Source organism: Nuphar pumila, chromosome 12 (genome assembly GCF_984573655.1).
Source record: "Nuphar pumila chromosome 12, dmNupPumi1.hap1.1, whole genome shotgun sequence".
NCBI lineage: Eukaryota > Viridiplantae > Streptophyta > Magnoliopsida > Nymphaeales > Nymphaeaceae > Nuphar > Nuphar pumila.
This window is the reverse complement of record NC_143260.1, coordinates 99,117,866-99,133,050: the sequence shown is the minus strand read 5'-3', so window position 1 is coordinate 99,133,050 and position 15,185 is coordinate 99,117,866. Positions and strand designations below refer to the sequence as shown.

The 15,185-nt window shown below is 37.8% G+C and overlaps 1 protein-coding gene across 1 annotated transcript in view; it reads right to left on the bottom strand.

Annotated features, from left to right (window-relative positions):
* LOC149821294 (Polyketide synthase, enoylreductase family protein) overlaps positions 1 to 15,185 on the bottom strand; it is a 66,159-nt gene that overhangs the window by 29,676 nt on the left and 21,298 nt on the right. The window contains exons 3-5 of the mRNA XM_089982759.1: positions 1,846 to 1,977; positions 1,505 to 1,648; positions 1,290 to 1,392 (exon numbers count right to left, since the gene is read on the bottom strand). Coding sequence (XP_089838885.1) covers positions 1,290 to 1,392; positions 1,505 to 1,648; positions 1,846 to 1,977 — 379 coding nt within the window. The remainder of the gene's footprint in view (positions 1 to 1,289; positions 1,393 to 1,504; positions 1,649 to 1,845; positions 1,978 to 15,185) is intronic.

Below are 15,185 nucleotides of genomic sequence, written 5' to 3'. Positions count from 1 at the left end.
AACCCACAAAAGGGCACAAATAAGAAGGCTCAAGAGTAAAATAATAATCTTTATTTAATTCACATAAAATGCTTAAAAAGCATTGATACAATGAGAGGGGAATCACCCTTCTTTATATACATGAGAGGAGGAAGAAATGGACCTTGAAGAGGCTCAAATAGAGTCGTTGGAGCTGGTCCAAAGGCTCTATTTGTAGTTGTTGGACTAGCTTCAATGGTAGAGTCTAGTTCAAAATAAACTAGACAAACTAAAAGAGAAAAAAAAATAAAAGGAAAGGAAAAATATATAAATATACATATTATATATATATTACATATATATCATATGTATAACTATATATATACACTTTTTAACAAAAATAATTATGCCCTTTTTTGGGGCTGCAGATTATACAGAAAGCTGACAGCATGAGAATCTGAATGAAATAATCAGACCTAACAATATGCAACAAGAATATATATTCCCTTTCTTTTGTTTTGCAGATCTGATGTGTTATAAAAATCACGTCAGATCTAGACTTGAATAATGAAAGCAATATAACACGATAAGAAGAATGATAATAAAGGAAACATTCTGATGTTTTTTAAACAAGGATAAAAATCAGATCTGAACTGACATTATATATATTTTTTTTGACAGAGATAGGAATCAAATCTGGACAGACGTTAATCTGATCTCCTACCCAACGCTGATGCAAAGATGGAAGAAACTATGGGTTGATTTAAGTAGCGAAGAAAGAAAAACTGCTTTTGAGAAACAAGGGTTTGAGAAGGAAGAACGATGGGTTGATTTAAGAAGGGAAGAAAGAAAGACTGCTTTTGAGAAACAAGGGTTTTGAGAGAATAGAGAAGAAAAATCTGGAAGAAGCAATATTCAATCCGCAACTCTGATCTGAGAGGGTCTTATCCTCGCCCTGCTCAGATACCATGTGAGAAATCATGCCCTGAAATACTTTGGCCTGCAATATAGGTTAGAGAGAAAGAAAGAGGAGAAAGGAAAAGTCGTGAGCAGCAAAAGGAATTGTGAATCCCTGTTCACGCCCTATGTTATGTATTTATATCTTACTCAAAGTACAAAGATACCCTTGAGTACAAGAGGTTTTACAAACAAACAACTAATGACAAATACATCCCTGGGTCTATTTCTTAACACTAATGAGCTTGGATTAAGATTAAAGATCAACACAAATACAAAGCTCAAACAGAAATTTATTTCAGGTTAACAGAGCCATTGTTTAATAATATCAGCCAAGAAGACCGCAGAAGAAGCTACATGAAATAAGGGTTTACCTGTCTCTGATAATATTAATACTATGGATTCCTCTAATTCGTGCCAGCTGAATAATACATTGGCCCACAATACTTGTTGCACCATTTTGCACAATAGCATCTCCTGAACATATCCACACATGCATCCAGTCAAAGGAACTTATACTGCAGACGCAAACTGATGAGAAAACCAGCGAATACAATGTAGAATACTTATTAAGATAGACGGAAAATACCAGATTTCAGGTCAACAAAATCCTCCAACATGCGCAGAGCAGTCAGAGGATTTACAGTTACTGTGGCAGCATATTCCATAGGAATATCCTTTCTAACTTTGTGCCATGCATTCTCCGCTTTGACAACATAAGTCTGCCATGTTCCTAAGCATCACATATTGTGTCATATATAAGATAAACCAGAAGCAAAAAAGAAAGAGAGTTTTTGCAGCACAAAATGTCCAATGAAAACCAAATTAACATCATAGGAGAACCAGCATGACAAAAAATACCAAAAGGGTGAGAGACAAAAGATTGAAAGTGGAACAGCAGAGATAAGGCAGTTCTATTATTAAGATTACCAGAAGAAGGAGGAGAAGGTATCACCCAATCACCAGGAGAAAGGTCCCTCACTGCAGAACCCAAAGCAAATACCTCCCCAACTCCTTCATATCCACCAACTGCAGGTACTGGAGGCCGAACTGGGTATACACCTGCAGAAAGAATGAAAGATGACAAGCAGGAAGAAAGCAAGTAATTTTGATATTAAAGAAGATGCCTCATAAATCATAATATTAGAGTGGCATAAACAAGACATACTGTCTGAAAAGCAAGAACATTTTTTTGGTAGGTTTTAACTAACAGAATTTTGACACTATCTTATTTAAACCAAGTAAAAGATAGAGGATTTTAAGTTCTGTAGAACCAAGAGAAAATAGCAGAATTTTGAATCTGAAATGCTATAGGTAAAAAACAAATGTACAGAATGGATTTTAAGTAATGTAACAAAATCATGTGAAAGCTATCATAATAATAAAATCAAAAGCTCTACTCATGCAGAAGAATGAAAATAAATACAAAACTTCAACTCACGGCCATAAAGCTATTCCAAATAAAACAACCACAACAGTTGATCTGCACAGTCATGGACTCTCAGATGGCAGTGAATGTCATGATTGAAGACTGCTTGAGAATAGCATTGAAAAAAAAAGGCTTCTTTTTTAAATGTTATGAAAGCAGTCTACAGATTGATAATGAAAGGAGATATGGTAAAGTTAGAAAGTTGTTGGTACACCCATCTGCAGCAGCATGCTTCCCCAAATGTGCACTTAAAACTTGAAGAAGAAACTTTTCAAACGTAATAGTCCCATATCCATCAATGCATAAATCATTTTGACTAAAGAACTAGAAAATCATAGGAACTTTCTGCTTCAATCATTCATAGGAACAGCCCCTTAGCTAGTCTGTAAACAAGAACTTTAAAGGCAAATCAGATCTTAAGAGTATTTGAATAAAGGAATAACACTTCTATTTGCAGCCACATAATATAGAATAACCCAAGTAGTCATTATAGCTCCAAAATTTGCTGAAACCACGAGTTCTCCATAAATGCAAGGGACCATTGGCCTACTGAAACTACATTAATGATGGGTATTCAAGATAAAGAAACAGGCAAACAGTCCACGGGATAACTAGCTAGTAGAGCATCCCTGGCATGAGTTTTGAAGAGTTAATGAGTCTGGTGGGAAGAGCAGATGAGATCATGCTACTGCTATGTTAAGCCAGGTTGCTCCTCCTGTTACATTCCAGAGTGTATGGCTATGGACCTCCTTTTAGATCCTAAATTTTATGAGGGACAGTTTTTCATATTGATACCAGACTTTGGTTAAATTCCCATAGACAACAATTTTTTCCCTAAAGAGCTGTAGAAGACGATCTGGAAAAACACTGAATCCATAAAGCTAACAAGCAAATTACAGGTGGATACCAACAAATATATTTGGACTCACAAGAGTTTTAAACCATAAAGAATGATAAATGAACCAGTTTGCTAGGTATCTAACAGCTATGATCCCTTGCTACCAGCCTGCCTAGGCCACAAATCTTTCACTTTCTTCTTAGATGGTGGATCACACTCTAATATCTCCTAATTTTTTCATAATTTTTAAGCACAAAAATAAAATTTTAAATTAAATATTTATATTTAATGACAAAATTGTGAAAAATATCTTAAATATGAGATGACGTCAACCTAGGTCTGGACATGGTCCAGAGCCCACTTACAAGATCTAAATATGTTAAGAAAAATATGTGAATTTATTTGTTTTTAACCTTTAAATTCAAGCAAAATTTAGGTTAAATTCAGGCAAAATTTAGAAGCGAAATTGATCTAAGACCGTAGTTAGATCTGTTTTATCGAAGTCAGATATCAGTTGGTTCAAAAAATGTATTTTTCTAAATTGACCGGCCTCTATTTTTGGGTCTTTTTCGGATTGATAGGACTCGACCCACTCCGTTGGACTAATGTTAATATGGATCTAGGCTCAGTCTAGGATCCATATTGACTAGGACCTGGTGTGGGTGAGTGTTAAAATACATGTAATTCATATATATATATATATATATATATATATATATATATGTATTGTCTAAAATACCCAATAGGGGTATTTTAGTCATTTCGCAAGTACCTGATAGGGGTACTTGTTATTTTTCATTTATTTTTGTAATTCTTTTCTTTTTATTTTTTGTTTTTGTTTTTTGTTTTTTGTTTTTTGCTCACATAAAAGGGGCCCCACCATGGAGTCGATGGGGCCCCCAACGGTCACATTTGTGACCGTTGGGGCTCCCAACGACTCCATGGGGAGCCCCTAGGTGGCTCTTCTTTTAAGGCCATAAGGTCATCCCCCCTCTCCTTCTTTTGTGTATATATAGGGGTAAACCCCTCTTGTATTTTCCACTCTTGAGAGCTCTCTCTCTCTTTTTCAATAAGAGACATTTATATTTTTATGTTGTGTTGTCTCTTGTGGGTTTGGGTGTTACCTCTTTTGTTTGTTCATTAGTGGGTATTGTAAGTGCTTATCGCACTCTTTGTTTTTCCGCATATTTCATTACATGGTATCAGAGCCTTGTGTAAGCTCTTCTTCTTAATATAGCTAGTTGAGTAGTTATATTATTGTTTTTTTGGTATCTCTCTTCGTTTGTCCTCTTGTGAGTGATTAAATGGAAGGGGAACAAAAGATTGATCTCTCCTTCAAGCTCAATGGCTCCAACTACATGATGTGGGCCGCCGCCATGAAGAACAACCTCAAAGGTAAAAAACTTTGGGGATACGTTATGGGCACCATTCCGGAACCACAACTCCAACTCACTAAGATGGATGGTGATCAAGAAAAAGCTCTTGAAGGAAATGCACGCATGAAGGCCATTGAAGATCACCAATCTAAAGTGAAAAATTGGGAAAGTAAGCATGTGAAGATTCTTGCTTGGTTCATGAACAATGTGGAGCTCAAGATTTGCGCCAACATTGCTAAGTTTCGGATGGCTAATGAAGCATGGTTCTTTATGAAAGGTATGTTTACTCAAAAAGACCTTGCTCGTCAATTCTTTCTTCAAGAAAAAATCCGGACTATCAAGCAAGGAGAAATGAGTGTAAGGGATTACTATAGCACTCTTGGACCCTTATGGGATGAGTTATCTTTACTAGAACCAAAGTGGGTTTCTAGTGTGGATGTGGAACTAAGAAGAGAACAAATGGAAAAAGAACACTTTTTCCAATTTCTACATGGGCTTAGGCCCAAATATGAACAAGTTAGATCTTCCCTTTTTCATAGATCTAAGCCTCTTCCCTTGGAAGATGCCATAGCCGAAATATGCCAAGAAGAAACTCGTCTTGGCATGATTAAAGGAGGAGATGATGTTTTGGCCGTATTTAAACCCGGCAACCATGTAAAAGCCTATAAGCCTCCACACTTTGGAAGGCAAAATAATTATAATGGCAACTATAAAAAAGCCATTTGCCATCATTGCCAAGAACCGGGTCACATAAGACCTAATTGCCCTAAGTTGAATGAAGCACCTAAAAACAAGGTTGCCTCCGTTGAAGAAGCTACTCAAAAGAAGGAGGAAACTATCAAAGGGAAGGAGTCTTTTTCTCTTGCTCAACTATCGGAAGCACTACAAACTCTACTCAAGATTCCATCAACCTCGGGTGCCGTCATAGCTTCTTCCTCTCCTCCAGGTATGTCTTCTTGGATCCTTGATTTTGGAGCTTCCTTTCATATGACCCCTCTTGAAAATGAGCTTTCCGATTTGTGTAATAACTCTAAAAGCTCCTATGTTTCAACTGCCGATGGTACATCTTTACAAGTAAAAAGTTTTGGAACCTTAAATTTTTCTAAAGATTTCTTTGTGTCAAACGTGAGAGTGGTACCTCAACTTAATTTAAATCTCCTCTCTGTTGCTCAAATATGTGATCATGGATGTGAAATCTCCTTCTCAACTACGAATTGCTCTATACAGGATCTCTGATCCGGGAAGCAGATTGGGCAAGGCCATAGGAGGGGAGATCTCTATTACATGAGCAACTTGAAACTTCCCACTAACTCTTTTTGTAACCATGTCCAAGATAGAAATATTGAAATTTGGCATCAAAGACTTGGACATCCAAGTTTTTCAAAAATGTACTCATTTCCATTTGGAAAGAAATTTTGTAATGAGAAACATTTTGTTAGCAAGAGTTGTATTTTTGGCAAAATGAAATCCACCCCTTTTCCAAATCGAACCTTTGTGTCCAAAAGACCTTTTGAGTTAATCCATTCGGACGTTTGGGGTCCTTCCCCGATCATGTCTAAAGGAGGATACTCCTATTACGTTACTTTCATTGATGACTACACTAGATATGTGTGGATCTACTTTCTCAATTTAAAATCCGAAGTCTTTGACTTCTTCAAGAAATTTTATATGATAGTCAAAAATCAATTTTCAAGTAATATCTCTACTCTCAGATCCGATTCAGGTGGAGAATATCTATCAAATGAATTTCAAAATTATTTAGAAATAAATGGAATTTGTCATCAAAGATCGTGTCCTAGGACTCCTCAACAAAATGGTTTAGCCGAAAGAAAGCATAGACACATCATGGAAACCACTAGGACACTCCTTATTTCCAAAGAAATTCCAAAGAGTTTTTGGGCCGAAGCGGCCTTAACCTCAACTTACTTGATAAATAGAATGATATCTTCATCCTTACAAAATACATCTCCATATGAAAAACTATTTGAAAGAACACTCGATTTCAACAGATTAAGAATTTTTGGGTGTAAATGTTTTGTCCTTACACATAAAAGAGACAAATTATCTCCTAAAGCTATTGAATGTGTTTTCTTAGGATATGGAGAAAATCAAAAGGGTTTTAGATGTTTTGACTTGAAAAATAACAAACTCTATGTATCCAAAGATGTAACCTTTTTGGAAAATGAAAATGGTTTTATGAAAACTAAAGATATTAACGAAAGTGAATATGCTTTCTTATTTGATCTTCTCTCCCAAGAAGATGAGACTCCTCAAGAAGAGGAAATCTCTAATGAGTCGTTGAATGACCTAGAGGATATTCCTCTTGATAATGTTGAAGATGAAAGTGATAGACCAATCCAAACCTATGTTAGGCGTGGTCAACAAGCTCAAATGAGCGCCTTAGAAAAATACTCTCAAGGGTCCAACATAGAAGAAACTTCTTTAAGGAGATCTGGTCGAATCTCCAATCCTCCTAATAGGTTTGTTTCCTATGAGTCTCTAACTCCAAGGTATAGAGCGTGTCTAATTGCATTACACTCATTTCATGAACCTTCACATTATAATGAAGCCAAAAACATTCCCCAATGGGTTGAAGCCATGAACTTAGAACTTAGTGCCCTTGAAAAGGCAAAAACTTGGGAAATAATTTCATTACCCACTGGAAAGAGATCGATTGGATATAAATGGGTCTTCAAAATTAAAACTAAAAGTGATGGTTCATTAGAATGCTATAAAGCCCGATTAGTAGCAAAAGGATATGCTCAGGAATACAGTATAGATTATGAAGAAACTTTTGCACCCGTAGCTAGGATGACCAGTGTTAGGACTCTTATCGCCGTGGCATCAGTCAAAAAATAGCCTATCTATCAACTAGATGTTAAGAATGCATTCCTAAATGGTGAATTAAATGAAGAAGTTTACATGGATCCTCCACCAGGAGTATGTATTGGTAAAGATAAAATTCTAAAACTTAAAAAGGCATTATATGGTTTGAAACAAGCCCCATGGCATGATAGATTTAGTAATGTAATGATAAGTTTGAATTTCCGTTCATGTTATACTGACACTGCTTTGTTTGTGAAAAGTGCAGGGTCTTCAGTAGTTATTTTACTACTTTATGTTGATGATATGATCATCACTGGAAGTGATGAGCAAGGAATTAATGATATTAAGAAAGTTTTAAAAGAAAATTTTGACATGTCTGACCTTGGTTTCTTAAGATACTTTTTAGGGATTGAAGTGGCGTACTCTCCTCGAGGGTACATTCTCTCTCAGATGAAACTTGTTGCTGACATTTGCTCCAAATCTGGTATCTCCGATGATAAGAAGACAGAAACCCCTGAAGTCATCAATGCAAAATTAAGGTTGGAAGATGGAACACCTCTCGAGGATCCTACTCCCTACCGGCAACTTGTTGGGTCTCTAACCTACTTATCCATCACTCGGCCAGACATAGTTCATGCCGTCCACTCTGTCAGTCAATTTCAACATGCACCTACAACTGTGCACATGAGTGCAGTGTTAAGGATCGTCAGATATATCAAAAACATCATAACTAAGAGAGTTTTTCTTTCCTCTTCCTCATCACTTGATTTAATTGCTTATACTGATGCTGATTGGGGAGGAAATCCCAATGACCGAGTCTCAACTACGGGATTTTGTGTTTTCTTAGGTGACTATGATTTCTTGGAGATGCAAGAAGCAGCACAAAGTATCCTTGTCCTCAACGGAAGCGGAATATCGTGCTATGGCCACTACAACCATGGAACTTGTATGACTAAGAAGTCTCCTCAGTGATATGGGCATTGTCATCTCTACTCCTTTGAAGATGTGTTGTGACAACAAAAACGCAATTTATATTGCAAGCAATCACACCTTCCATGAGCGTACTAAGCATATTAAAATCGACTTCCATTACGTATCTGATGAATACCTAAGAGAAACCATAGCACTACCTTACATCACATCTGAGTACCAGTTGACGGACTTCTTCACTAAGGCCCTTGCTGCTCCTCGTTTTTTGTTTCTCCTTAACAAGCTTTCGATTATATCCCCGTAAAGCTTGAGGGAGGGTGTTAAAATACATGTAATTCATATATATATATATATATATATGTTTATATATATATATATTGTCTAAAATACCCAATAGGGGTATTTTAGTCATTTCACAAGTACCCGATAGGGGTACTTGTTATTTTTCATTTATTTTTGTAATTCTTTTCTTTTTATTTTTTGTTTTTGTTTTTTGTTTTTTGTTTTTTGCTCACATAAAAGGGGCCCCACCATGGAGTCGATGGGGCCCCCAACGGTCACATTTGTGACCGTTGGGGCTCCCAACGACTCCATGGGGAGCCCCTAGGTGGCTCTTCTTTTAAGGCCATAAGGCCATCCCCCCTCTCCTTCTTTTGTGTATATATAGGGGTAAACCCCTCTTGTATTTTCCACTCTTGAGAGCTCTCTCTCTCTTTTTCAATAAGAGACATTTATATTTTTATGTTGTGTTGTCTCTTGTGGGTTTGGGTGTTACCTCTTTTGTTTGTTCATTAGTGGGTATTGTAAGTGCTTATCGCACTCTTTGTTTTTCCGTATATTTCATTACATTGAGATCCAATTGGATTTGGATTATGGGTCCAACCCAGACCCATAATTCATCCATGTCAATTTAAAATTAAAATGAATTTAAAACTTTAAAAAAACAAATATTTGAATTTAAAGAGTAAAGAAGAGGTAGCCCCACTTGACATTCTAAAAGGGGGTGCCCCCCACCTTAATGTGGAATATTCGACAGGATAACAAAAAATAAAAAGAAAAAAAAAACAAATAAAATAGAGTTCAGGAAGAAACATTAATTACACTGCTCGTGGCCCATAAGACCTGCAGTGGTTCACATTAGACCACTGATGCATTTTATGCAAAACCCACAACCAAGTGGTTCACATTAGACCACTGATGCATTTTATGCAAAACCCACAACCAACATGTCACATATGTAATCATTCAACATGCTCTCACATGCACATTCATACACACAAATTAAGAACGTACATGAATAAATTTCATATGCATATGAACACATCATGTTTTATCTTATGCATGTCATTCAAGTATGTGCATGACTATGTCGATGCAACATTCATCTAACTTCAAAATTCATGTATTCATGATATGCACATATATGCCAACATGATATTCAATTTCATGATCATGCCTAACCAATAAACATCTTTACCAATTCAGGCATACTCAGGTTACAAAACCTAATTACCGAGCCAAAGCTAAGCTGCCCCCCATACATAGGACAGCATTAGCGTACCATTGGCAGCATGTTTCTCATGCATAAACATGCAGCCAAATAGTGTTGGACAGCATGAAATGCTACACAAAAAATGTGCGGCACTGATCTGCCTCAAAGCAGCCCACATAACACATAAATGTACCACATGTAATAGCATTATAACAGGTCAAATGGCAGCAATAAGAACAACTAGATATTTAGCCCAATCATGACAGCGTACAGAAAATTTTCTTACACAATGCTAACATAAATAGAAATTTAAATTTCAAGGTGATGTGGATGCCAGCTTTTATGGCAGCATCAAACGATGTCTGCTAACAGTTTCCCAGCAAAGGACAGTTGGTATGATGTGAAACTCAAGCACATGAACTCACCAGCCCTAATATACACATAGGAAACTTCATGCAATACATAAATTTTGTACAGGAATCAATGCTTTATTAGCATTTCTTAACTAGTTAGATCATGTGATATCTTATTAAAACTATAGTTTGAATATAAAACCCTAAGGCAGACATGGCTTGGGGTCAAATCTGACCCTCAGCCCGTGGCTGCATATACATACCTATGTATATGTACAGTAAGCAGGCCATTGAAGTAAAAAAAAACTTACAGCTTTGTGCATGGGAAAGAGGGCTGTTTTGAAGACAGTTTTTTTTTACAGGGACTCGGCCCCAGCCAAACCAGTCGGCTGGGACTGAACAGCACGTTGTTCTGCCCAGCCGATTGTGTCAGCTGGGGCTGGACAGCACCTTCTGTCCAGATAAAAACTATATATGTTTATTATAAATTTGTTTAAAACATCTAAGAACTTGACCCAACCGACACAGTCGGCTGGGGCTTTAACTGGTCTCCAACACTGTCCAGCCGAGAGGTGCATGCATACAAACAATCCGTCGGTAAATTCAGAAATAATTTCGAGTTCGGTCCAACATCCAGTCTAGTAATGACAGCCGACTCCCTAGGCAGTCCAAGAGATGTAGCATGATCAATCAACGACAGACTAGATAAACAAAATTACCCACATCAGTACATGGCCCTTAACAGAATTTAAATACATAATGACTATAGGAATCCTATGCCATTGCCTCCCAAGAAAATCAGAACATGCAAAACAAATATAGGGCTGAATCCATAACTGAGTTTATAATGACATACATCACACAAATCAACAAGTGTCTGCACATGCATCAAAAGGGACAAAAAATCAAAGATCAACACATGCTATTTCAGGGTAAGCACCTACTGTTTTGAAGATCGACCTCGTCAAATTTGTGCACATAGCTATTTTTAAAACAGAATTTAATGTTTGATTCGATCTGTACATATTTATTTAGGTACGAATCTGCGTACATATACATATCCATATATGTATGCCTTGTCGTCGGGTGTGTATGTTGTGAGAAATCAGATGTGGGAGTCACCTTACTATCGTAGCAAGAGATAGAGAGAGAGGTAAGAGGGAAGAGAGAAAAAAATGTTGGGCGTGATGTCTTCTCCCCTTTCCATTGATATTTATATGTTGTACGAGTGGTACAATACAGTACAATAGTACAATACAGTACAGTATGTTGTACAATACAGTACAATAGTACAATACAGTACAGTATGCTGTACAATACAGTACAGTAGTACAATACAGTACAGAATGTTGTACAATACAGTACAATACAGTACAGTAGTACAATATAGTACAGTATGTTGTACAAGTGGTACAATACAGTACAGAAATATATTCATTTACATATACATATTTAACAGCCTCCCTCAAGTTGAGAATGATCTTCAATCATGCTCAACTTGCCCTTAAGTAACCAAAATTGATGACTAACCAATCCTTTGGTGATGATGTCTGCTACTTGGTCTTCTGATCTGACATACGAAGCCTCAATTTCTTCTGTTTCAATCTTTTGTCTAACAAAATGCTGATCAATCTCAATGTGCTTCGTGCGACAATGATGAATAGGGTTAAAAGAAATATTAATGGCACTTTGATTATCACATAAAAGCAGAGAGGAAGAGATAGGTTCATTCAACTCTTGAAGAAGATGCCGTACCCAAGTGACATCAGCTGTCCCTGCTGCCATTGCCCTGTACTCTGCCTCAGTGCTGGATTTAGCAATGGCCTTTTGTTTCTTACTACTCCAAGTGACAATATTTGGGCCAATAAAAACACAATATCCTGAAACCGACCTACGCTCATCAGGGTCCCCACCCCAATCTGCATCACAATATGTAAGTAAACGGTGTCCTGTAGTGAAGCTTTCATCTTTGTGATAGAGCAATCCATCTCCAATAGTCCCTTTCAGATATCTGAGAATACGCTTAATACATTCCATATGACAATCAGTGGGAGCATGCATAAACTGAGATGCTTGATTTACAGCATAAGCAATGTCAGGTCTTGTAAATGTAAGATATTGCAACATACCAACAATGCGGCGATATAAAGTGGAATCATGATATAATTGGCCTTCTTTTGCACTAAACTTATGATTTAAGACAGATGGGGTGCTGAGAGGTTTACAATTAATCATACCAGTGGTGTGAAGAATGTCAAGAGTATACTTGTGTTGACTTAGAGTGAGTCGATCATCTTGTCTATCGACTTCAACTCCCAAGAAGTATCGCAATGGGCCTAAGTCCTTCATCTTGAATTTGGCCATGAGTAAAGACTTGACCAAGGCAATATGTGCATCATCACTCCCAGTGATAATGATGTCATCAACATATATAAGAACCCAAGTAGTAACATGATCATTCTTATACATAAATAAAGAATGATCAAGTATACTCTTAGAAAAGCCATGCTGCTGAATTTCCATGGAGAAACTCTCAAACCAAGACCGAGATGCCTGTTTTAAACCATAAAGAGACCTTCTCAATTTACAAACCCATGTAGCCGCATCATGTTCACTATATCCAGGAGGTTGCTCCATATACACCTCTTCCTTCAAGTCCCCATGTAGGAACGCATTCTTGACATCCAACTGGCTAAGAGACCAACCATGCTGAAGTGCCAAAGTGAGGATCACACGAATGGTGCCAATTTTGACAACAGGACTAAAAGTTTCCTCATAATCTTGCCCATATTGTTGTGTGAATCCGCGTGCAACAAGGCGAGCTTTATATCTTTCAATGCTACCATCTGGTTTACGCTTGATCTTGTAAACCCATTTGGAACCAACAACATTTCTATCAACAGGTCGAGGAACAATATCCCATGTATGACATTCATGAAGTGCTGCCATTTCTTCGTTCATAGCTTCAACCCAAGCTCGAGAATGGGCTGCCTGATGGAAAGTAGACGGCTCTTTCTCTTTGGCCACATTGGTTAGAAACAACTGAAAGTCAAGAGAAAAATTGTTGTAACTAACCCAACGATGGATAGGATGCCTTTCACGTGTGGATCGTCGAAGAGGGGGAGCCTCGTGAGATGGAGTTGAAGGGGCTCCTCGACGAGCATAAACCAAACCTGAAAACCGTGAAGGTGCATCCTGGATGATGGAGTTGTCTGCTTCAAACTGAATTGGTTCATCAACAACAGGATCTCTGATAGAGTCATATAGCAAAGTATCACAAAGCCATGGATCATAAGTAGTTTGCTCATATACCTGAGAAGTATCACAAGTGCTGAAATGGTCATCATCAAAAACAACATTTCTAAACACCTTAATCTTACCCAAAATAGGATCATAACATCTATATCCTTTATACCCATCGGCATATCCCAGAAATCTGCACTGAACTGCTCTGTCCTGAAACTTGTTACGTAAAGAATGATCCACATGGACATAACAAATGCATCCGAAAGCATGCAAATCATCATAAGAAGGGTGAGAACCGTGAAGCAAATAATAAGGAGACTGATCTCCTAATAATTCCATAGGCAACCTGTTAATGATATGCACTGCAGTGTGAAAGGCCTCAGTCCAAAGAGAGAAAGAAATATCAATATTGTGCATCATACTTAACGCGGTTTCAACAATATGCCGATGCTTACGTTCTGCTACTCCATTCTGTTGTGGAGTGTAAGGACAAGAGGAGTTACGTGTGATGCCATGGTCCTTTAAATATTCACTAAAATCATGAGATATGTATTCTCCACCACCATCACACTGGAAATAAGTGATATTTGAATTGAAAAGGTTCTGAACAAGAGCATGGAATTGTTTGAAAAGTTTGAACACTTCAGATTTAGATTTCATAAAGTAAATGCAAGTGTAACGAGTGAAAGAGTCAAGAAATAACACATAATAACGAGAGCCAGATAGAGATGAAACAGGAGCTGGGCCCCAAACATCAGAGTGAATAATTTCAAATGGCTTGGAAGCTCTTTTATTGATACTTTGAAAGGGAAGTACATGACTCTTGCAGACATTACAACTAGGACACTTATGATCTAATTTGACTTTGGGAATAAAACCCTGAGAAGACAATTTGTCAAGGAACCCTTGACTACAATGACCTAACCGACGATGCCAAGAAACTGGCTTATTACATTGCATAACAGAAGAAGACTGACTCAAATAAGCAGGAAAAGATGGAGACACGGTAGATGACGTCTTCAAAGTCCCGGGGGCTGCTTCGAAGACGTACATGTTTCCGCGTCGTTCACCCTTAGCGAGCATCTTCTTGGTTCGAAGGTCCTTAAGACAAACAGAAGACAGAGTAAATTCCATGGATGAATTTGTTTCATCAACCAATTTAGAAACAGATAAAATGTTTTTCTCAATGGCAGGAGTGAGTAAGACATTTTTCAATGGTAGTGTAGATTGTGACAAAGAGAGAGATGCATTTCCAGTATGAGAAATAGGGTGGTGGGAACCATCTCCCGTGACAATAGTGCCAGTGCCAATATAAGGAACCATGTTGAAAAGTTTACCTGCATCAGAAGTAACATGTGCGGCTGCTCCAGAATCAATATACCAAACTCCATCATCATTCTGACGCAAATTCATGTTGTTAAATGCAGTCATCAGAATTTGTTGCACATCATGTGGCAACCCTGCACTCTGTCCCTGATCAGTACCCTGATGTGCTCGAAAATTTCCCTGCGGCTGCCCCTGAAACTGTCTAACATTCATCTGTCCAGCTCTTGGTCCTGGCCTCCCTGCCTTGTTGCGATTCTGTGGGTTGTGCCAACAATCTGCTTTCACATGGCCACGCTTGTTGCAATGGAAGCAAGTAGGGACACGGGTACCTCTAGTGGCAGGTGGAGCAGTAGGAGTAGGAAGGAGTCCTCCACGGCCCATATGAGCAGCAGGTGGACGAAATGAGGTAGACCCAGATGTAAACATGACAGGATGAGGATCATCAATAAGATGA